Source organism: Dicentrarchus labrax, unplaced genomic scaffold (assembly GCF_905237075.1).
Source record: "Dicentrarchus labrax unplaced genomic scaffold, dlabrax2021, whole genome shotgun sequence".
NCBI classification, from domain to species: domain Eukaryota; kingdom Metazoa; phylum Chordata; class Actinopteri; family Moronidae; genus Dicentrarchus; species Dicentrarchus labrax.
In genome coordinates, this window is record NW_026136703.1 from 23,048,809 (window position 1) to 23,073,801 (window position 24,993).

General features: G+C 38.8%; 1 protein-coding gene across 1 annotated transcript; it reads right to left on the minus strand.

Moving 5' to 3' along the window:
* Nucleotides 1-283: 283 nt before the first annotated feature.
* On the minus strand, nucleotides 284-24,900 carry dnaaf9 (dynein axonemal assembly factor 9). Its single transcript, XM_051386660.1, has 37 exons — nucleotides 24,720-24,900; nucleotides 23,507-23,586; nucleotides 23,204-23,329; nucleotides 22,985-23,109; nucleotides 22,454-22,550; nucleotides 22,140-22,246; nucleotides 21,931-22,008; nucleotides 21,572-21,673; nucleotides 21,205-21,260; nucleotides 20,965-21,100; nucleotides 20,485-20,566; nucleotides 20,161-20,197; nucleotides 19,971-20,055; nucleotides 19,809-19,885; nucleotides 19,657-19,701; nucleotides 19,439-19,484; nucleotides 19,242-19,353; nucleotides 18,918-18,988; nucleotides 18,556-18,603; nucleotides 18,375-18,465; nucleotides 18,044-18,147; nucleotides 17,737-17,880; nucleotides 17,505-17,590; nucleotides 16,802-16,903; nucleotides 16,190-16,307; nucleotides 15,987-16,075; nucleotides 15,681-15,815; nucleotides 15,223-15,348; nucleotides 12,743-12,780; nucleotides 10,230-10,365; nucleotides 9,796-9,882; nucleotides 8,965-9,071; nucleotides 8,594-8,668; nucleotides 7,582-7,769; nucleotides 7,375-7,440; nucleotides 6,634-6,727; nucleotides 284-5,595 (listed from the first exon to the last, which is right to left on the minus strand). The coding sequence occupies exons 1-37, from the start codon at nucleotides 24,773-24,775 to the stop codon at nucleotides 5,489-5,491; spliced, it is 3,459 nt and encodes a 1,152-aa protein (XP_051242620.1). The 5' UTR covers nucleotides 24,776-24,900; the 3' UTR covers nucleotides 284-5,488.
* Nucleotides 24,901-24,993: the final 93 nt, after the last annotated feature.

The following is a 24,993-nucleotide window of genomic DNA, read 5'->3' on the forward strand; positions in this document are numbered from 1 at the left end:
ACACACACACAAGCGTGTACACACACACACTCTGCAGACAGTTGCTGTTTAGTCTAGCTCTCCCAATCCCAGCAACACAGCGCTCACTGCCTCAGTTGGTGCTGATACAGGGTTTGGATGCACAGGGTGAGTCCATGTTGTTTCACCAAGTGACAAATCCACCACTATGCTGAACTGGCTGCATGTGTGGCTGCTGACATCTGAGAGCAAAACAGTTCTCACACAGCCAAAGAGCACAGTGTAAAATCAGGTGTAAAGAGATAAAAAAGAACAGAGATTGATCAACCATATAAATATTTAATGGATTACGTGGTGCAATAAAAACAACAATTAGATTATAAAAGCATCAGTCACAGGAAAAAAACAGAAGTTACAGTAGTTTTTGTGCAAATGCAATTCAGTTTTGCTCACACACTGTGAACACCCTCGAAACTCAATGTGGAGGTCAGTTTGGCACTTTTGAAGTTAGTTGGTTTTTTTCCTTGCTTCTCCTCACAATAGAGACAGTAAGTTACTTATATAAGGTTTTCTTTCCTTTCACTTTGGACGGCCTGTAGATAGGGGAGAAGAAATGAGCCCTTTGCTGTTTTTTTTTCCCAGATCTAATTCTGCCATCATGACATATGAAAAACCTCTCAGCTTGAATCGTTAGTGTTCCCTATCTTTTTCTTTTCTTTTTTTGTACACGGCTGTGTTGCCAGCCGGTATGTGGCTACAGACAGAAGATATTAACCACAATTTCACCCCCATCTTCGTCTATAACACTTGGGTTTGATAGGACAAATGTGTAATCTCAGGTATGGAAATAATAAGTAAACCTGAGCAAATTCCTCTCGCTGTCTGTGAGGACTGAGGGGTGAAGAGCCTGTAATTCCCTTTTAACCTTCATAGGACAGAACAGCCCAAACAATTAGTATCAACAGTCCGCTGAGGCCTGAGAAATATTTGGACAGTTAGAAATCAATTTCCAAGCCACCTTTCTCCAATAAGCACAAAAATACCATAGAAATATCCACTTCTTGAAGAAGTGCATACATTCCACACTGTTGGCCCTTTTTCAACATTGGAGCCAATTCTCAAAACAAAAAAAAAAAGAACAAAAAAACAGTTTAATTTTGCAGTATAAGAAGATCACATTTCCCCACGTTATATAAAACCAATTAACACCAAACTTTGTTTTTGTCCTATAACTTCAGCTACAAAACGGCTAGCCTCCACATACAGGATGAAGACACCAGGGTGCTCAGTCTGCCAGAGAGCTGTGTAGCGGTCACACGGAGAGGCTTGTGGAGGGCTCTTTGGGCCCCCAATGTGCAATAAGTAGGGGTCACCAAACTTTAGTCACAAACTCAATCTGCATTTTTTTTTTGGTCCATACTCTGATACAAAACTTCAGTGTTTTGTATCCCAACTAGGGCTGGGCATAAAAAAATAAATACATATAAACTTTTGTATTTCCCAGTATTTCTGATAGTTGATTTTAAAAGAACACGGACAAAGACGCAGCTTTCCTTCTCGTGTATGTACATCTTCTTTAAAGAAATCAACGGAATCTGATCTGTTGCTCCTGTAATAAACCAAACTAAGCCACCGAGAAATGTACCACTGTGAACATGAACAGATTTGAAGTATCAGACCTGTGGTACCCAGCCCGTATCCCAACATCATTTTGGTTAGTTTGCAAGAATACCTGAATCGTCCTGAGCCCTCCAGGGGCCGTCCCCTGTGTGACCTCGCCTACTTTACCCTCTGGCTTAGTAAAAACACATTGCTTTTAAAGAATGACTCCATGGATTCCTTTCACCAACACTGTTGAAGGACGGATCCTCGCCTGACAACACCTCCTCCCCCTGTGACAGGGAGAGGGATGGAGCTCTGACTGCAGCTTTAATCTCTGCTTTTCTTAGCCGTAGCCAAGGCACTGCTGGATCAGAGAAACCTGACATCTCACAACCGATCAGTTTCTCTTCGAGTTTTTTTTTTTTTCCTACAAAAAAAATTGCATCTGCTTTTGCTTTTTGTAGCTTGTGCGAGAAGAGACGTTTTGCTTGCATCTACAGTGCTCAATTCACTGTCTTACAAAAATACTATTTCGTTTCGAGGTAATTCAAATTCTTAGCAGATATGTAAAATAAATGTGATTATTTTCTCTTTGTTGTACCAGTTTGGTGAAAGGCAAATTTTGTCAGAAAATATGTGGTATCATATTCACATAACATCTCAACACATGCAAAATAGTGTAGACGTACTTGGTGGTAGTAGTCGTGTATATGTGTGTGTATACGCGTTAGTGGTAATTTGATTTAAATATTACAAACATCTTACATAACCCTCAACTCTTTAAGGACAACTTTTGATCTCTCTGCCAATTATGGTTTCACTTTCTCTGCTCTTTGACATGTGGAGCAGGTGTCAGTGTTGTGGCACCTTCAGTCTCCCATACATCAGCTTCAGACTATTTCCCTGTCACTCAGGGTAACTCTCTGCAGTATTACATAACTACAGAAGGACAGCAACTGTTGCTCAAAACAGACAGCACTGAGAGTGCATCTCTGAAACACTGTACAGAGCATCCAGCTTAAACAAGGGTTTTTCATTTAGTCAACAAAGGAATTATGGTACATATTATCCTGTCCCACTTTTTAAAAAAAAGCACTGTAATCGGTCTGCATTTCATTTGTAAGCAGAGGTAATGCTTTTTTTTTTTCAAATTGCATCTCATTTTGCAACAAAACCATTCACTTGTTGTTCCTACACAGACCTTTTATGGTCTTATGTGAACTACAAGCACTCAAAGCCAGAATCCAGCAGACCACAGAACACAAGCTGTGAGAGACTGAGAATTTAGCAGCTTCAATTGTTTGCTCAGCTCTGTCCTTAAAGAGCTATTTGAGGGTACTGTAAGTAGAATATGTAAAAACACAAGGTACAATTGCACTTCCTTTATAGAGTCAAAGAGAAGGACTGTAAGGGAGGAGTTAATGGAATGAGTAACTTGGGGTGAGCTGCTCCTCACCATGTGAATTCCTCTTTTACTGGCTGGAACATGCCAGCGTAATACGTTAGAGGCATACTTCATTGCTATGTTATGTGCTAGTCTATGTATTGTATTATCATTCTAAAAGACAGTGGCACATCTAGCATAAGATGGCATGGCTTGTTCAGATCAAAGCGAACTCTACTGAGTGGACGGATGGGGCCAGCAGTGTCAGGTTGAGTTCAGCCTCAGAATGATTCGAATCTGCAGATACTCACGGGTCATCTGGGGAAAAATTACTTGCTAACAATGTTATCACTCTCTGTTTGCCTGCCAGCTGAACACAGAGTTATTGATTCCTTTAATTTGACTGGCTGTTGACAGCGCTGACAGACAGACATGTAAAACATGACATAGCCAGTGTTGTGAATGGCAACCCAAAATACACTGAGGTCACCACTGATCTAAAAATATCTTAGATTTGAATCTAACAACACTGAATTAATGTTCACCTCACTAGCAGGAATTCCCCCCTCTGCTAAAGAATTAGATTATAGACTCAAAATGGTCTCTTAGCAGTAACACCCTTCCTCTCTTATCTGACATGGTAGAAACACTCATTATTGTGTACAAGGGCTTTTTTGCTAGAGTGTACAAAGGGTAATGCAATATGTCGTACCTTGACAATAGCAGCAGTATGAGCACACTTCCATGTGCATTTAAATGTTCCTTTGTCAGTATCAATTCACTGAAGACATAGCTAGCGCCTTTTAACTCAAAGACTGTTAATTAGTCTGCATGGTACACTGCTGACCCCATACTGAATGAAAGCCATTAAATCTCCAGAGATTGTAGCAGGGCTCCTACACATTTTTCAACTTATAAATTCCACTTATTTACCAAGCTTTCACTTTGAAATGCTTGTTTGGTTAGATATCAATTTATAATGTGGGTCTTATACTACTCAAATGTGCAGCGGCACAAATGACAACAGAAATTACTGAGAGCTTATCAAACACATTTTCTCCCAAGTTATATCATTTCAAGACCTGTGTAGGAACCCGGACAACAGGAAGACATGCATAGAACATTAGTGTGACACGCCAACGCAGAGCTAACAGTAGCATAACTACTCATTTAAAACAGGACATAGAGTCTGATTCTCTGCAACATCACACCACTGATACAAAGCCTTAGACCTTTCACTAAAGGCTCTACTCGTGTTTACCCAAACCTAACCAAACAGAAAACTGAATTAAGGTTTTCCCAGATCATCATGTTCCCCTTGTCCTACCCAAAAGATTTATAAAACAAACAAACAAACAAACAAAAACAAAACATGGAATGTTCACACTTATAACAATTGCAACAACAAATGAACATTTAGACCAAAATGGTGAAATGAGTGATCCACACCTGACTGCAGTGAGGCTTAACTTAGCTTTCTCTGTCTACCTGGTTTCTCACTGTTAACTAGCAGCATTAGAATAAACAGAATACAGTGCTTTAAGGAATATTTATATTTTCTGAGGGACTGGGGTTACATATTAGTGATTCAATGTGTTTCCTGATGGCCTCAGCTGTGTTATAACTACAACATTTTGCTGCAGGGACGGAAGTCTGCTTTATTGCACTTTCATTAGATTCACTTTAGGAGTCTTAAAATAAAGCACTGGGATGGCGTTTAGCTATGTGATTAATGGCATCATTCATCAGTTGTCTGCAGCCAACAGACTGTCCAATGTTTACAGCTCTATGGCCAAGCACTCCCTCTGCTGCAGCGTGGCACGCAGACAAGATAACAGGTGGGCCACGGATTGGGTGACAACAGAGGAGGAGCGATTCTTGAGAAACCCCACCAGGGAGCCCACCAGAATCACACGGCTATCCATGCCTGTCCAGAAATAGAGGCATTAATTTGCCAACTGTGATAAACAGAAACGCACAAGCCGTAGGAGTGTGCGGTTGGAAATTCCCTTCAATTGTGAAAATCTCATAGCTTGCAGGCTTAGTGGTGTAATCACATTGGTTTAAAGATGGACTCTTGTGTTGCGTTATGTTTCACATTTGTCTGCAGTTGTGGGCAACTCTCATCTCTTGACAAACGTGTCTTAGTTTGAATTAACACAAGTGACCAAATCAATTTGCCACTTTCATTTAATAAATATGACACCTAACTCACCAAAGTGCTAACTGTACAGTTAGTGGTGTTGCAGTGGGAAGGAAGGCAAACAGCCATGCCATGACATAACTGGCTTCTGATGGGTCCCTGTTTAAAAGCTCACCTGCACTAAACCCTTTTATGCCACCAAATTAGGAAACAAAGTGACATAGTATGTAGTTAATGAATGGACAGCAGCAGTTTCTGCAGATGCATGTGGTGTGAACAAACATTGACCATTCTAGTGGCGTGTTCAGTACATAACCCCTGTGCCCACCCTGTCCCTCCCAAAGTGGTTCCCTTAGAGTTAAAAAGACAGATGGAGGCAGTGAACATACAGACAGATTCTATCACGGATCAAACAGGTCAGGCTGTCCCTGCAGCTCCAGCTGACGGTTGAATAGCTCGATCTCTTTGTTGGCCTCGGTGATGTACTCTTTAATAAACTCTTCCATGTCTGCAGTAACAGCAATGTAAGGGAAACAGCAGCACGAACGCCACACACAACAATACAGACGCAAGCAGATTTGCATGATTCATGAGCCATGCTTTCTTGGGGTCAAAAAATTACTAAACTGACTCAGATCTAATGTATGTACACTAAGTGCTTTTTTGTTAAACAACTGAAATATGACTCCAGTAAGTCTCCAGTACAGTATTCCAAGCTTGAGTAACAACTTAGATGTAGTTGATGTAGGGCTGCAACAACTAATCGATTAAAATCGGTTATAAAAATAGTTGGCGATTAATTTAGTCATCGATTCGTTGGATCTATGTTATACGCAAATATTGAACAATATCTGATCCAGTTCTGATCTGATTAGTTACATTTCCGTTTTATTTTTGGTGAATGAATTTAACAAACAAACATAAAATTAATAATAATAATAAAATGTATAAAGTCCCCTTCAGTTTGTAGCTGAATGGTTTTTAACAGTTATCAACAAAAACACAATATATATAGGTTTTGACAAATTTCACATAGCAGGCCTTTCCATTTGTTCTCAAAACAAAAACCTGTTCAAGTCTTCAGTTTAAAAAAAGGGAGGTGATTTAGCTGAAGAACAGTTTAAATAAAAACCGTTCAGCTACAAACTGAAGTGCACTTTATACATTTTATTATTATTATTATTATTTATTTTATGTTTGTTTATTAAATTCATTTGGCTCCAGTTTAAATGGAATACTGTAAAAGGTTTTTGTGTTGAGAAAAAATGTAAATAATAAAATAATAAAAAAAAACAAACTATTTTTGTAACATTTGCTTTGTTTTATTTGGCAAGTTGTTTGAAAGAGCATGGTACAAGAAGACCAGTACGCTGTTTTTTGAATAAAATACTGGAAAGGATAGAAATATAGTTTTCGTCTTTTTATCCGATTAATAATTGATTAATTGAAGTAATAATCAACAGATTAATCGATTATCAAATTAATTGTTAGTTGCAGCCCTAAGCTGATGTTCTATAACAGACAATAACCACTAGGAAAAGGATACTGGGATGGAGGTTCCTCTTTTCTCCAAAGATGTCAACGTATTGGTAACCGTTGTAGAAGTATCCTGGTGGTAACGGGTCCAAGTGCCTGGAGACCTAAACAAAAACATAAAATATCAAGTTCAGTCAAGGTTACTGACTGAAAAGGCTCACATCAATAACAGCCCAAGCTCTCTTAGAAGATAAGGAATATCTCCAAAACAACAAACAAACAAACAAAAAAGCATCAGCCAAGCACCAAGAGAGCAAATGGTGGTGAGGCTTGTATCTCACATCAAAGATTTCATACTCTTTTGCTCTCGCAGTGGCATTTATTGACATAAACCTAAAGGTAGCCTGTGGAGTTTCTTGTAAAGAAACGGTTTTGTTTACATTCATTGTTTGTCACAATACATATATCCATGTATCCCAGAGGTCTAACAAATGTGTGGGATGCATTTAATTTTTTTGCAGAGAAAGGAAATATTTTGAAAACTGCATTATTTACATTCCTGTTTACACCAACTAGAAATCTTCCTTTCCTCCTTTTCCTTTTGCTGGCACACTGAAATTTCTTACAGCCACCAGACATGAAACCTTCAGCAGGGATCGTATGCATGATAGTAATTCAATATAGGCACAAACAAAGCAGCTGCTAGCTCCGAAAAAACTCCACAGAGTAGCTTTAATGCAGTTCTATCCACACAAAATTCCACCACTGGCAAAATGATATTATAAATAATTATAGATGTAAACACACTCACGTGTATGCGCTTGATCTCTTGTGATGAAAGGGCATTTTTAGTCTTCTTAGGCTTCTTTGTCTGCCTCTGTAGACCGCAAACAGAAACAACAGCCTTGTGGTTACACAACAGTTTAAATCCTTATACAGCAGGTTACTGTATCATAACAGATCTATACATGAGTCTCAGTGTGAACTGTCATCAAAAACAGAATATTTAAATGTCTACCTGCTTTGCACACAGTCTGAGCCAGTCTTTCAGTCCATCCTCAGTGAGACCAACTCCATCAAAGATCAGAAAGCAGGACGTGTTGGTCTCTTTGGTGCCCGGGGTCAGAGGGTCAGTGCTCTGGTCTGGGACAATGCTCAGGCTCCCACTCACTGTGTTGTAGCTCACCTCCATCAGTTGGTCTGAGTCTGGAGGTTCCAGAGATGAAAGAGTTGACATACAAGTCGCACATACAGTTCACACCTTGTGCAACACCTGCTAGAGCAGATTCATATGGTAACAGCATGGTGTTGGCGGAGTGTTAATGTTTTAACATCCATACAACCTCTCTGCTCCCAAAATGGCTCACAGCACTCACATGTGTGGTAAAAAACAAGATAAAACATGTCCCAACTCATTGTAAAATGTATTGAAAGTGCAACAGCTAAATACAAAAATTTAAAGTAAAATAACCAAATATAAAGTGATGTAAATGATACACTACCCTAAAGACAGGGACTGAGATACACACTTGAGGCTAAAGGAATGTGAGTATTAGAATAATGATCATACAGTACAGTCTCCACACTCGTTCCACACTACTATATCTTCCCAACTCTCTACAAATATCTGCACACTCTCTTCACATCTCCTCACAGGCACCTGCACTCTCTCCTCATGCAACAGCTCTACACAGGTCTTCAAATGAAAAAGAGTGAGAAAACTATGTGGAGAAAACCAAACCAGTGGACTATGAGCTGAATTCTAAACACCAGACACCAGAGCAACAACCGAGCAATATTCCTACCGTCAGGAGCTTCTTGCCTGCCTTGAGCGCAACCTTTTCTCAAATAATTCCCAAAACTGGGAAATGCAAATACAGGTCAAGCATTTACCGGGGAAAGAAGTCACATTTGTTTAGTAATGCTTAGCAAAAGCAAGTTCTCTGGAATTGAAAATCTGATCTGAAAATGTTAGCAAAAGCGGCAATGCATTTGATAAGACAAAAATAAATTGAAAATATCAGTCCTACCAGAAAATCGGACTTTCCCCCAAATATTGTACACATTTCCTCGGAAGGGGCTTGGCTTTAGTGATGACTTCAATGCTACGGAAAAAAGATGAGAGTTCAAGCAGTTACTATAGTGAAACAAACTGTAGATTTTAACAATATTAATTTACATTTTCTTGAAAAGCAAAGTTGGTGGCAAGATGTCATGCATCCTTTGGGAATACAGATTATTTTACAGCCACCGCAGACGATTACTTTGAGACCTCAGTTGTCTCCATATTTGGAGGGAAAGGCAGCTTATGTAATCATCCTCAAACCCTGCCAGCTCATATCTGGAGCTTCTGTCACGTGTAAGAGTCAAAAAAAGGGGGGAGAATTCCTTTCCATCTCACCTTTACAGCGGGTGACAAATAGAGGCCTCTCTAGGGGGCGGTTGAAAGCCACGCGCTGCTGGGTGAGGACCAGAGACCCAGAACCAGAGAAGAAGCGCCCTTTGCACCTGGAACACAGAACACGTGCACATTACACAAATGGTGAGAAAGTTAAGTCTAGAGCAAGCCAAATGTTTGTGCTACATTTTGTCTTTGGCTGGAAAGTTGTTTACTCTACCAGCTGCCCACAGGAAAGGAGCCAGTGTATGTTGTTTGCTAGTAGCACTGTGGAAGTGGATGATAAATCTGTAAATGTAATGGTTGAAAACGATTCCTGTCTTGGTCAAGAAGTTAAGGACACGTAAGAAGCAATCTTAAACACACTCACATACATATATACACACAAAATAAAGCCTGACGATGAGTAAATCAGAGGGGGCAGACTCTGGCCAGATAGCCAGTGTATGATCTGACGGGGGGATTTAGCAGAGGTTCATATTAGGCTGACCACTGTGGCATGAAGGCTGACTGGACCAGGTCCAAAGGGAAGGAGACCCCCTCTGTGTACATGGCAACTGCATGGCCAACAGCTTGTTACTGTGCTGCCAGGAGGCAGCTGGTGATAGAACACAAGATGCCCTGGGGGGCTTTACAGCAATCAGCAGCCGATGCCCCCACCACTGCAGCCGAGTGGCAATTAAACTGCAGGGAAGGAGGCGAGAGAAGACAGAGGAATGCCGAGGAAGGAATCAACGCCAATCTGTTGCTCAGTGGCCCAAAGGTTGAGTGTGGACGCAGGAGGACACACGGGGGTCACAACTAGTAGAGTGGAACATAGAACGAGGGTCTTACCATCCAGGGTAGAGGACATAACGTGCTCTCAGCATCTGTGGCTCATTGAAGCTACCATCAGAAAATATCAGATTCACATCTTCATTCCTAATTAATAAAACACAAACAAAAGACAGCACTCAATGAATATGTAATACTTGTACAAATACCGGTATGTGTAAAAACTCATGCAAATATCACAACTACTCCTAGATAACTATGTATAGTGGTTATGGGCTTTTAATTACAATATTGAAATATTCTTTAAGTGCAGAATGCATTGGGAAATGTTCATGACACATAACTGTGCCAACCAAGCAGTGCTCTGACCTAAAAGATTCAAACATAGACCAAGAAAGCAGGATAAAATGTAGCCTAGAGTGAATATTTTAGGCAAAGATAAAAGCAGTTAAATGACTGTTTCCGGCATTGATCACAATTCTGTGGGTGCCTACCTGGTGACAGCTCCTCTCTCTGCCAGTGTGAAGGCTGCGGTGGGGTTGGCAGAGCGTACCAACTGCTGAACATGCTGCATGAGAGGGTGCTTCTGCTCTGCTGTCAGCCCGGTGAACACCACTGTACTCACAATACCTGACATAAAACCAGGCACAGAAAGGGAATGTAAATTCCAGGAGAAACTGTCTCACTTTCCTGAAAATACAAAACCACATCTGCGTAGCCACTTATCATAGGTTCGATTTACCGGCATTACTACTTCTGTGTTCTACCTGCAGGCTTAATTTTTAGGGAAACTGATATTTTGATTCCTTCAAAGCGAATAGTAAGATATAAAAGACCCCATAAGTAATTATGTCAGATAAAACTGCGGTGGTTGCCCCTTGCTTATTCCATCTCAGCTCCCCCCAGCCAGACTTCTTCCACGCTGCCCAAATTGGGATTTTTCTGGTTCTAGTAACAAAGATGGCAAGGATGATGGCAGTAATCCCAAATAAAATCTTCAATATGTCACTTCAGAATACAAGATGGAATGTGAACTGTGTGCTGTCAAATATGAAGTGATTGAGGCAATGGCATGCTGAACCTATCGAGAGTTGGCCCTTTAGGCTTTACCTGAATCCTTTAATAACACTAAATGGATGATGTTTTGACCACCATCATGGTGAGATCTGTATGGCGAACTCCAAATGCAATATGGAATGTGTGATATTTTTAAACAAACCTGTACTCATCTACTTTAAAAAAAAAAAAAAACTGGTGTTGATCCAGCACTCTCTCATTATTACAGACCAACCTCTAAATGCCCTTTGTCTCAAAAACCATTGAATAAGCTGCTGCTAAACAACTACTAGAACTAGTGGAAACTAATAACATTCTTGATCTATTATAATGAGGTTTTCGCCAGCTACATAGTACTGTAACTGCTCTTTTGAAAGTTAATGATGAATTAATGATATTCTTATGAATGCAGATTCAGGCCATCATTCCATTTCAGTAATGTTTGACTTGTCTGCTGCCTTTCGACTGTCATACTATATTGCTAAACAGACTAAAGCACTGGGTCGGCATAGATGGAACTGCCCTCGATGGTTTTCCTCTCCTCACAGAGAGGTGTTTCAGGGTGACTTTTGATGATTACGTCTTCGGCCCATCTTGTTAAGCATGTATATGCCCCCTCTCATGGTCATCTTATTTGTCAGTTTAAGATTGTTGCCTACCATTGTTATGCAGATGACACCCAGCTTTATGTATCATTTCATTCTGACAACCTTAAATATCTGGATACACATTGCCTTACTGATGTCAAAGTTTGGATGTCACTGATTTTTTTTACAATTGAATATGGACAAAACAGTATAATTGGTCATTGGCTTGGACCAAGTTTCAAAGAGTATTAATCCTCACCTCAGGCATCTAACAGGGAATATAAAACCATCTACTACAAAACTTGGTGCCGTGCTTGATCAAAATCTAAATTTTGACCATAACATTACAGAACTGTGAGTCTTGTTTTTTGCAGCTAGAAATATTGCCAAAATCAGTTTAGTACTGCCTAAGAATATTGTAAAGCAAATCCCTGCTTTTATCTCCTCCTGCCTGGATTACTGTAACTCCTTATTTCCCTGTTTAAGCAAATCTGTATTTGCTCGATGTCAACTGGTTCAGAATGTGGCAGCGAAGCTTTTCACAAATACTAAACAAAGGGAGCACATTGCATCTATTTTGGCACACTTACACTGGCTTCCTGTATGCTTCCGAATTCAGTACAAGGCCCCAATACTCTGCACCAAGATTACTCAGATCTGCTGACCAACTGCTCTTAAATGTCCCACAGTCTAAGCTTAAAACAAAGGAGGTCAGCTAATTCTGTATCACATGTGTCAAAGACTGAATGACCTTCCTGTGGAATAAAATAAATGCATCAGCCGATCGGCTCTTCTGATCTGCGTTTATATAGATCGCCGTTCAAACTTATTGAAGCGAATATCAGCCAATAACGATTGGTGACCCATCAATTGGAACACCCTAATTATTATTATTATTATTATTATTTCAATTTCAATCTTCACTACTCCATAGAAAACAATAACCTTCATATTTGGGTAATACATTGAAAATAAGTTCGAAACTCCATTCAAACATGGAGGATGGTCCTGAAAAAGGCTAAATCAAAAAAGCCTTATTGCACATATTAATATATTACTTTCATTGGATGTTTGTGTTGGATCTAGCTATTTTGATACTCTACTAGTTAAAATATTATTCATATTTTTGTCATACATGCAAAATGTCTCCTCTGACTTCTCTCATTCCTGTTTGGCACAAAGCATACATTTCTTGACCTTTAATGGTTGTACGGCCAGTCTGACATTTGGTTGTACAGCTTCCAAAAAAGCATTACACTTCAAATCAATATCAGTGAATATAATATGATGTTTCCTTGGTATTCTATGACACAAGTTTATCCTTAGTGTATCTTGTTGTTGGGAAAGCAACAGACAGGACCTACCTTGGCTGCACTGCTCCAACAGCTTAGGGAAAGCAAACCTAAAGTGAAAAGAGACAGAACAACTTAAGATAAAAAGTCAAAATGTACAGTATACTTGAGTACAGTCATCAGTCAAATGCAAATTTAATTTGACTGAGATGGTCACTGCTGTGTTATGGATAGATTATGTTGAAAATAGGGGTGACACAAGTACAGGAGCTGTGGGTTAATTTTATTTATTTGACAGTACTTTTTATTTTAACCCGTGTCTTATTCCACAATATCATCACTTACAATAACTTTATTCATGTCTGGGTGCTTGCCAAAATTGTGTAGCAATAAACAAGCTAACTCCATGTTATGGCCCTTGGCTAGCAATCCAGTTATGGATCGTGAGGCTTTTTTCATAGGATGACATCATGACTCTGACTGGCAACTGACCAATGTAAAAGCTTTCAGTAATCTCATTTAATCTTAACATAATTTATCCTGAGTTTTCAAATCAATCTGTGTTATACACCACTTTCTGAATAACAGTTCTGAGCCAAGTCCCCCTCCAGCCACCACAGAGCCTCCCCTGCAGCTCTTAGGGAGCCCGCAGGCTGGGGCATCAGCAATTTGGAAGGCATTTATCTTTCCTGTCCTGATGTAATGAACTGTCTACATTCATCACAAAGAATGGATCATGACTGAGTGATGAGCTTCACTGAAGAGGGTGTATTGGTCGCACATGTGGACTTGGGGGATTAGAAGGATATGCTGAGGGGGTTGACAGGCAGGTCAGGCCTAAGCTAGGCTAACTACACCCAATTAGCACCATAGTGGGGGTCTACAGACCTCCACACAATCTATGGCAACAGACAGTGATAGGGGCTTGTTGAAGGTGCTACAAACGAAAAAGTCAGTGCTAACCACATTGCTAACTAAACCTCTTCTTACATATTTTTCCACTGCTGAGCCAAGTGGGGCTTGTCAAAGTTTGAGTGGAGGGTCATCCCAGGATGTTTATAGCACAGGATCCAAAACACATTCAAGATTTATTATTAAAGCTCAGCTCGCTAGACAATCATCTTGTCTACAGGACTATGGGTTTTTATAGTAGTTATCCTAATCCTGCTATATATATGCTAGTATAATATAAGTATAGTATTGGGTATTTATGCATGATGTTACTGTGCAGAATCTAATTATTATACTTCAGCTAGTTACCAGATTATTTGTTATAACACTTTTGAATTTGATTTCTGATGAAGAAAGACAGCAGTAGTAGTTTCCAAGCATGTTGTAAAAAGTAGAACCTCTTGGCTGACTTCATCTGTATGTATCACTGGCCAGCTTGGCTGTGCAGTGGAAAACAGCCTATTAACTGGAGTGGTATGTCATATTGTGCGGAGCAGCTCAGTCAATCTACGACAGTGTGAAGCTCTATAAGCTACATCTAAAGCCTGTAACAAAAGGAGAGTGAGATTAAATGTAGAACTGATCCTCTCCGTAAAAGGGACCCTGCCTTGACCTCGTCCTGGAAACCTCCAGTACTTCAACAATTCATCAACGTCGTCTGTCATCATCTGATCTGTCCATGTTACTTGAAAACATAACAGCATGAAACCCTTGATTAGAACTTTAGGTTCGGTCACTGGTGGGTTTTAGCTCATTTAACCTCTTTAACTTTGCAAGATAGGCTAAAACATGACAGCTAGAAGTTTTTGCGAGCTCACCTTTACTGACAATGACTGCAGTGAGCAGCTAACTGTACTAGGAACAAATGGAAGCTATTATTGGTGAAAATGTATGTTTCTGCAACATATCGAGCATACAGACAGACAGCAGAACAGCGGATTATGCTGCAGGAGTGAGTAGTTTTTTGTTGTGAAATTGGGTCACCAAATCCATTCTAACTGCTGTGAATCCTGTTTGACTGCGACTGCCGTCCTGCAACAAACTCTGTTTCTAGCCTACAGGTTGTACTACTTACTACTTATTGGATTAATTTTTGGTTAAATACTCTTTAAGATGCTGTTAATACAAACTTCAAAGCCCTCCAGAAACTGGGAATCTGATAAATACATTAGCAAAGAGCAGGAGGCGTTGCTTGAGGGCATTTACTGTGAAGCAGCTGCAGGATTGTGACATAACTGTATACTAAAGTTGTTTGCTATGTTTGCAAATGAGTCACTAAATGGGTTGTCTGTGGATCAGAATAGGAGTCATCTTTTATAAGTTAGGTAATTTAGTATATTGTTGTAATCTTATGCTTTAGTTCCAAAAATGTAAGTTGTAAGTGATTTCATTTTTTTCCCAGTCTGCTAGGAAATCCAATGGGTCTACTTGCACATTGTGGACTTTTGTTAAATGGCAACGATGAAACCGGAGCAGATTGATGTCAATGGACGTGAATTCATCTGATATACATTTGTTTGTGGCAGTCAAAAGTTATTTTGTTAATTTCATTTTAACAGCAGCCAAGTTGAAAGCTAATCTACTTGAGAAATATATTTTACCTGTGCTCCACACAGGAGGTGAGGGGGTCCACACAAGCAGTTACAGCGCCGATGGTGAAACACGCTTGGACAACTGGGTCAGGGTGGAAAAGCACAGCCTGGACCACATCCAGAACATCTGTGTATCTGTACAAGTTGGAACATTTACAAATTAATAAAAAATAATCACACAGACCACTAAATTAATTCAGTCTTTTCTTTTACTAATTTCTGAAATTAGAACTAATGTCTGTTATTGTTAGGTTTGAATAAATAAAATACTCAAAAGGTATAAAGACTTGTTTTATGTACTAAGATGTAATTATTAGTATTCATGACACTGAACAATGAACATCAGATAACATTATTTTAATATTTCATTATTTTTTTGTTGTATTTTTAGATAGATTTTGCTCAGTTCTGCTCTACTGGATGAGTCAGTCAAAAGCTGTATCAAGCTGATCAGCGGGCTTTCTTACCCAGGTGAGAGCACCAACAGACGGGGTTTGGCTCCTGGGCCTCTCTGGCTCTCCAGGAAGCTGGACAAATACAGCTGAAGGTGAGAGGCTGAGAAGCCTTCACAGCTGTCAGGGCCAGGCTGGTACACCACCCACCTACGGATGAAGTAATAGTCAAATTGTATTATTCTTATTTGTGTTGTTCTTCTCATTAGCATTATTATTATGACATAACCACAGCAGAAGATTAAAAATAATAGCAAAAAGTTTAACAAAAAGCAAAAACGCAAAACAAAAAAACCCTGTTAGGTGAAATCTCTCTCTCACCTTCCATGTTCCTTGTTCAGCTGGACCAGGAAGTTGCAGAGTCTCTCCTTATGGCTTCCCGGCAATCCAGTGATGATGGTAATGACAACCTTTTCACATATCAGATTTGAATAGTATCAGCTAATCTCAGGATTATCTATATTCGTATCTACATTTATCAAATGAGGAAGATCTACTGCAAAGCTTAGTCAGTATATGCTCACCTTATCTCCCTGACTGTTGACTGGATTCCTCAGCTCTGCGGAGGGGAAGAGCACCCCCAGGTGGTCATACAGAATTGGCTCCTGACCAATACTACTCAAAGCAAAGTGCTGTAGAAACCTGGCATAGACCAGAATACAGCACTCAGTTAGCAGAAAGTGGGTCACAACTCACTGGCAATATTTTACAACTAACACTATAAATTACCTTCCACCAGTCACATCTTTAATTCTCATTATTTGTATTTGCTCCAGTTTTTGCAGTAGACATTTATATAAAAGCACAAAATCAGTTTTTATCTCTGCTGGAACAGATCATTTAAAAATGAGCAGTCCTCTTTGTCTTAGCTATGAAGAGGGGAAAGAAAATGTGTGTGCACTGTTTATTTTGGGCCAGATAATGTAGCTACATTATCTTATGCACTTTCTCTCAGCAGAAAAAACCTTCCAAGAGTGGATAGTCACCAATGATGAATACACTGTACCAAGAATTATAGGCTTAAAAGCTATTTTGGGAAGACATACTCATGATTAAGCAATACCTAGCATCGAGTTTTATTACTTGTTTGTTCCAACTGTGAGGAACTCTACTGGGTGACTTGAGTGGGTACTAACATGTCCTGCTCTGGCAGCTGGGAGTATGAAGTCTTCAGGCTGCCTCTGCGTTTGGCCACTGGTGGCTCCTGACTGTCATGCAGCTTCTGCAGTCTGGTGTGCCTGAGAGAAAAAAGTCAGAATTAACCCTAATTACCTACCTTATATAAAATCTAAAATACTGACTCACTACTATGGCAACAAAAGAATGTATGACGTATTTTAAAAAGGAATTCATAACCTGTAGTTTTTCACACACACACACACACACACACACACACACACACACACTGAGATGTAGTGAGCAAAGATTGATAATGTAATACAGCTCTGATCTAACTAAAACTAACTGACATAACTATTGTTAACATAAGAAAAACTAAATCAGTTCTGACTTTTCAAATGTTAAATTATTTGTTAGAGTACATCAAAAAACTTACATTGGCTATCAAACATTTTGCATTAGAATTCTAAATTATTATTATCATTATAGTTTATTGGCCAGGATAATATCACGCATCGCTATGAATGATGTATCAGACAGCTCGTAGGACTATCAAAATCTTGTGACATGATGAGAAAGGGGCTTGGTAAAACAAATAAAGATGAATTTGATATTCAAGGGCAAAGAAAATGGAACGTTCTATACTTCAAGGGCTGTTCAATAGAATCTAGCAAACAGACGGCTTATCTTAAGTTGTAAAAGGAAATGAAGCTATCTTACATGTTTTTCTGGTTCCAGGTCAGGTGCTTTTGGTCCACCAATTGCAAAGAGAGCCCAGACTCAGAGTTTTGCCACACTGACAAAACCTAACACCAAAGAGAGGAAAAGTTCATGTATGTAACTGGAGCTGTATCTTTAATGAGCATGAAATGAAAAAGAAGGCTAAAACCTTTTTTTGTTTTACAGTAATGGATCATGGATGGATCAATGGATCCCTGGCTACAGGTCTTACCCTGGAATAGAAGGCCCTGTGGCTCTTAGACCTGGGCTGAAGAGCAAAGACCAGACACTGGTCAGAGCTGTGGAGAGGGAATGGTAGGTGGGGGAGCAGGCTGCTCTCATATTCCACAAAGAGAGACGCCACAGCACTGGAGTCCTGGTGATAAGAGGACACACAAATCATACACAAGTTTGAACCAGAGATTCAATTGCAATTCAACATATATTGATATTATATGTTTTACCATTCTTATAAAGTCTTTATCAATAATGTTCTCAAAATGTCATGTCATATCACATGGTACAGCTGTAAATATTACCGGATCATAGAACTTGATGTTGCTGATGTGATCCTTGGACAGGGTAATGCTTCCATATTGAGAATGGATAAACAGAAGTCCCTCGGAGAAGAAAACGATTTTCCCTAAGAATAACATTTGAAGAAATGTTAAAATGATGTAGAATCACGACTATTTGTCACATAAGGTCAGAATGTGTAAAACAATCTTGTGATGTTGACTTTGGTAATTGATTCCAGGTTAGTTAGAAATCAAAGAATCAATGATTATACTGCAGTTACATTCATTGTCAGTTAATGTATATGAGTATCAGTCACATGGTGGAAATGATAATATTGGTGAAGAGTGTCACCTTCTTCAGGTGTGGAGAGCTGGCTGGAGGAGAACACATATGCAGCATCTGCTACAGTCAGAGCACTTCCCAGACAAGTGCCTTCCTCTTTCTGTTTGAGACACATATCATAAGTGATGAGGTCACATGCTCATACATACAGGTATTTATTTATTTATATGCATAAAACTTCTGAATGTACCTTAGCAAGATGTTGGGCTTGCTCAGACTGCTTGACATCAGATTCCATCTAAAAAACACATGACCATAAGACTTTGGCAACGTAACAATGTAGGAAAAAAAATAAAAATTAAATTAAAAACAATTTTTGTATTAATTAAATTAATTAAACTAAACTAAGGATGGTCACACGTGCGCAAAATTAACATTGGCAAATATTCAAATTATTGAGACAATTAAAACAAATTTTTTCTGGATAAAGATTGGCAATGTTTGTTTTGGTAAATTTAAAATGTAGAAAAATCTAGATTAGGTAACTCTATCTTCATCCAAACATTCTGTTTGTCACATTAATCTGGAATGGATTTTGAGCCCCACACATACCAGCCAGCATGCATAGCGAGGCACAGTTGTTGTCAGGATGGTGTAGCAGCTGTCTGAGGACACAGTGCCATCTGCAGGAGAGGAAACACACTTTTTTAAAAGAATCATAAACAACTAATCATGAAAGATGAATCACAAATATCTTCGTCTTAAGGCAGAAAATAGGCTATTTTTAGACAAGTGCTCTGTTGCAACTGAAATTACTTTCCTTTTTCTGTTAACAGTGACCTGTGGATTTGACCTGCTTATTATGTAAATCAAATTTCCTTTGTGGAATCAATAAGCACTCCATTCTAATTAGGATTAATCTAATCAATATTGTACCTTTCTGTTGAATGTTGATGCTGGACTCCAAGAAGGATTCAGAGAAGACAACAGACCCCAGGTCCCCACCATCACACTGCAGGTCTGGGATGTCATGGACAGTCATGGAAGCCTAAGAAAAAAGTAGCATTAGTCTTTAATCCTTTCAAAATTGTGTACACAAGTCATTACATTGTTATCCTTTTGCTCTAACGTACTGTTTTCACAACATAACGGCTTTCTTCATCACTCAGAGGAATGATCCTGGAAATACAAAAAACAGACTTTAAGTCTAAGATCACATATTTACAAAAAGGTTTTTAAGAAAGCATCAATTGATTGTGTATTTTTTTTAAAACACAATGAACATTTCATGGAGCTATGTCAGAAAACATAAATGCTTGCAAAAGACTAATGAGGACTAGTTAACACGTACCTTCCTTGCTTATTCACTGCTTGAATAGTGAACTCACATTTGGACCTAAGGAAATAAAACAAAGACTCAAAGTGACAAACAATACATTTCATTTCATGCTTTCAAAGTCTCATACAGTGGACAACAGTGAAAAAAATAAAATGAATCTTTACCTGAGAGAACTGCGGTACTGACTTAAATTCATGGAGTCCAAAGCCACTAGAAAGGTGTTCTCTGCTACATCCTTAGCCTATAATAATAAACATTTCTTTATGAGCAGCTGTACATGCTATAGTAAATGCTGAAAATTAAATAGGTGCTTTTTTTTTTCTTACCTTGGTAGCGCTGGTGGTATGGGAGTAGCATTTAATTCCTGAAAGGACTCCTTGAACAGCAGCTGAGTACATTTGTGACAGAACTCTGAAAAAAATAAGAAGTAATTAATTGAGACATTCCTTAACATTCAACAATGCCCAACCTTACAGGGAAAATATTAATTATGAGATCCAAAACTAAATTACTTACAAGACTTCGGTTTTCTCTTGCTCTGTGTTTTGATTTCCTGTGGGTGAAAAAGTGTAAACCAATATATTTCATACCGATAAAAATACGTACTTCTAATATTACACTTAACCCCAGGCCAGATAATCCCTTTCTTGGCCCTGCATTCGCCTCCACACAAAGCAACATTTCACTAGCATTTCTGAGGGTATCATAGTACATAGTACTTTAACACCTAGGTAAATAAACTATGCTCTGTAGCAGGGTAACCCCTGAAATGTGATGCTAAGGACAACAAGGTACAGCAGATCAATATTAAAAAAGAAAAGTCATACAGCAAAACCTCACCAAGGTATGGAGTGTGGGTGGTCCCAAAGAAATAGGTTCGAGAGCAGGCAAGAGGTCCTTTAGGAGCCACACACTGCAGAATCTAATGGACAAAAAAAGGGTTTCATTTGAAAGATGAAATTGTGGCATGTTCCCCACTTCACAAATTACACAAATAAAATACTATTTACAGGAGACATAGGATCAGCAATTACATATTTCCTGGCACGAGATGTTCAAGATGATTTGTCAAAACACTGTTCTGCACAACAATGACCACTGGTTGTACCGAATTTACTTCAGCAGGTGTTGCTGCAGGCCAGTTTCCTCTTTAACTTGAAAAATGTGATTAATGAAAGATTAAGTGTCATTTGAAATGCTGGAGAGTTTTCACAGTGGCATGTCCTCTACTAACCACTTCGGCAGGTATCCAGCCATTAAAAGGGATCCTATAGTAATGTAGTTTACATATCATACTGTTTTTTAGTTCAGACTTCTCACCATGTGTCTGGCTGTAGAACCTCGAGGCCCTGTGTTGCGGACCTGATGACTCTCTGAGGGAAAGTTGAACGAATAACTCTCCAAATCCTCTAAGGAGGAATGCTTCCCAAACAACACAAAGGGCTGCTGACTTTTGCTGAAATAAAGAAACATTTGATTAAACAATAGTATCTTTAGTTCTACAAAGATTACAGATGACAAAAGATTCAGTATTTAGACACTGTTGAATATAAAGAATACCTTTTATCTGTGATGTTGCTTGAGATCAATCCATGACAGTAGTAACAACGGAATGCCTGTGGATTGATGACAATACAATTTATGACGGCACAAGTAAACTTAACAACAAACAACAAAAGTGCCAGAAAATACTCTTTTTAAAACTACGTAACGTGTACAACAAATGCACATGTAGTCATTAAAGCAGACAATGACTTCAGTTTGCAGGAAGAGTAGATTATGGATTATAATACCCTCCAATGAGGGTGCATTGATGCTGAATCATAATGATTACTTACTATATTACAATAAGATTCTGTTGAAAGACTATTAATTATTGACGACAGATTGTTCTATTGTTTCTATGAATATGTGCCAGTAAATGTACCTCTCCTGCTTGTGCTTCAGATAGCTCCAAGATGGAGAGATGGCTCTCCAGGTCCATGCTGGAGAAAAAGCCACTCCACTGCTTCTCAAAGTTAACCAAGTCCTAAAATACAACAAAATTACAATACATTTCATATTGAATGGTCATGTTCACACTTTCTAAATATGACTTTTGATCAGCCAAAAAATAGGAATGTCAGGACAAAGTTACATAATAACCTTTAAACAATTAATGTTTAACCTAATTATTGAGCTAGAATCTAGAATGTATTTTCTGTACATTGACATTTTAGAAGACGGTTCAGATGTCTCAGGTTGTCATTAAATGCAACAGAATCTTTAAAGTTAGAACAGTGTTACCTCTGTGAGGACATTATCCAGGGACACTGGGTCGAGTCTGTTGTAAACCTGCCACAGCTTCTCACTCATGTCCATTAGCTGGAAAAGCAGGTATAAATGAAACAGGCTGAAACAGGAATTCTAGGATCCAAGAACAATGTAATGCTACAAATGCTTTTGTCACACATTTCAGCTTAACAAATAAGTATTTCTTTGTGGTTTGAAGGTACCTTGTATTTCATGGTAAAAAAGCTTCCTCCACCGATGCCTTCCAGGGCAAACGCTTGAATTAGGGGCCATTTTTCCACCATAAACATATCAAACCTCTGGATGTGACCTAGAAGTAACAGAAGAGCAAGTATAATTACTTGTGTTGTTGGTGTAATTATAGAGACAATTATACACACTGTCAAGTAGGTTAAACTAGTGAAAGACTGTATTCCAACTTGCTGCGATGTAATGCCATGTTTGTGTGTGAACACTTCACTATCTCTTTACAATTTGTTGTGAATGAATGTGGAGATTAACATGTGATAACATGTACCCTGGGAGCTGTAAGGTACTCCGATACGATAGCAGTCCTGCACCATTGTGACAAAACTGGAGATTTTGAACTCCTCTGCTGCTTCCTCATCTTCATACTGGGTGTGGAGGTGGGAAAATTACAAGGTTAGACAACATAGAAAACCACGTAATTTCAGGAATAACAAGCACAAATAAAAACACAGCTACAAAGGGTCATATTTATCATTTTCAGCAATGAAAGGTCTGGCAAACATTACTTTGACATGAGTTTTTTTTAAGCAATGTGAGACAACTAACAGCTCTCAAGATGCCAGGCCACCTGTGCACAACTTACAGGTACACTGACAAAAACTACAACACACTGGGTCATTGATGAAAATGAATGTGCCGCTTTCACAGTGCAGCCAGTGTGGATAAGGTGTTACAGTTAAGTTGCAATAAAAATGGCAACCAGTTGGATATTCAACATGTCTAAATACTCTTGATAAGATTAGGGAACTGTAATTAACAGGAATGATAAGCCTGTAATGGAGGAAGAGGGCCTTTTAACCTCTGCCTCCGTCATGCAGTAGAGATGCAGGTTCCTCCAGTGAGACACGTAGGGCAACAGGTAACTGTAGTTCATGGGGTTGCAGTACAGATGAACACACTCTGACTTGATCAGCAGGATTACATCTGGAAAGCAGACAAGTAATGTGTCAGAGTAGATAAAAAATAAAGCAGGCACATACATTTTTGATTATAGTAAAAAAAAAAAAACACAACTCACCATCTAGCATTTCTTCAGGAAATTCATCAAGGACATTATCCAGATTCAGCTGGTTCCTTCCATATAGTCCATAGAACAGGTATTTCGCCAGTTCAGTGCACCCCTCATTATATCTGCTGTCGATTCCTAAAATATACACAAAATGCCATTAATATTCTGATTTTGAATAACCACAACAATTGATTGAGTCGCCATCTGTTCTGGAAACCAACCCTCCTCTGGCCTTAGCAGTTGGCAGTGCAGTTAGCCAGGCCATATAAACACATAGAGGTTAAAGATAATAAACACTGCAACTTAACATACCAAGAGAGCACAGGATGCCATCAGGAGTGGCAGTGCCACCCTCACATAGCAGAGACTGGACCTGACGCAGGCGACAGCAGCTGGAAAATGTAATAAAAAATATACAGGCATAGTTTGTGTTAGTTATTAAACTTAATTTCAGGTGAGTGTTGAGCTAAAAGTTTCATTCCTAACCTTGAAAACAGCAGTTTAATAAAGAAAAAAACGTTTGATAACAACCAACCATGTTCAATCTGCCTCTGCACATTAAACAGGCCTCTTCTCTGTCTGTTTTCTTTAAAACCCATCTCTTCTCTGTGGCCTTTGACACCTAGTAAGATGTCGACTTTATTTACTTGATTTATTTTTTGTATTTGTTATTTTTACTTTTTGATTGCTTTTTATTGCATGGTTATTATTTTTACTCATGTTTTATGTCTTTTCATTTTATTGTTGTATTATATGTTATTTTGCGCCTCATGTGAGCTGTTATGTCTTTTATTTATGATGTCTTATTTATTCTCCTGTACAGCACTTTGGTTGTTTTAAAGTGCTTAACAAATAAAGTTGGATTGGATTGGATGTTGGACCTTTAATTTAGATTTTTTATGGTCAAATTTCAGGGGAAATTTACCAGTGAGTGAATCTATTAGAAACACATTTTTAAAGATATGAGAAAAGTATAACAACTAAGCTCATGATCCCATATATTAACACTCAACAGCTTACAACTGCCACAGATTTCAGTCTTTCTCATACAATCCTATAATTATGACATATCTGTACATTTATGAACACATCTATAAATACTTAAGGATGCATGCGCTACATAATCAACTTAGCATTATTATTATTTTTGGTTTGTTTTCTTGTTTTTGGAAATGCAGTAGCTAACGTTGCTTTCATCCTACACAACATTAAGCATTACGTCGTTAACGTTAGCTTTAGGCTTTGGCAACCACAAAAAAAAAAAAAAAATACTTGACTGAGGTGCGGGGAATTTCTTGGAACTGGTGTTATAAGCTAAACTAAATTAACATGTTGCTTAACCAGCTAAATTAAACATTGGCAGCGTAAAGTATAGCTGTTTCGATAGCTCGGTAACGTTAGCATTAACGTTAATTAACGGTAACTGGTGTCGACGAAATAACGGACGGTGGCTAACGTTAGCCACATTAGCTCGACCGCTTAACTGAAGCGTTTATCTGTAAACAGAATTCGATATTAACATTACCTGACAGCTGGGTTGATTCCCGACAATTTCCCGTTAACTCTCCTTATGCCGGCCATTGTAAGTGCTCTCACGGTTCACACAATTTATGTTTTAAACCGAACAACGTTACGTATTTCGAGGCCGAATAACTACATCTTCTCCATCACCCTGGAGAATGTCTACACAAGATAGCATAGCAACGGAGCGAACCATTTCATATTTAGGGGGGTTCCGGAATATCGTTATGATATTTTGTGGAAATAGTGACAGTATAACGCACTAATCGTTATTATTA

Coding starts and splice junctions, on each gene's coding strand:
- dnaaf9 (XM_051386660.1), bottom strand. CDS start 24,775: ATGGCCGGCATAAGGAGAGTTAACGGGAAATTGTCGGGAATCAACCCA. Junction 22,247..22,453: donor AGTACCTTACAGCTCCCAGG/GTACATGTTATC, acceptor TGTTACTTCTAG/GTCACATCCAGAGGTTTGAT. Junction 17,591..17,736: donor ACAGGGCCTTCTATTCCAGG/GTAAGACCTGTA, acceptor CTTTGGTGTTAG/GTTTTGTCAGTGTGGCAAAA.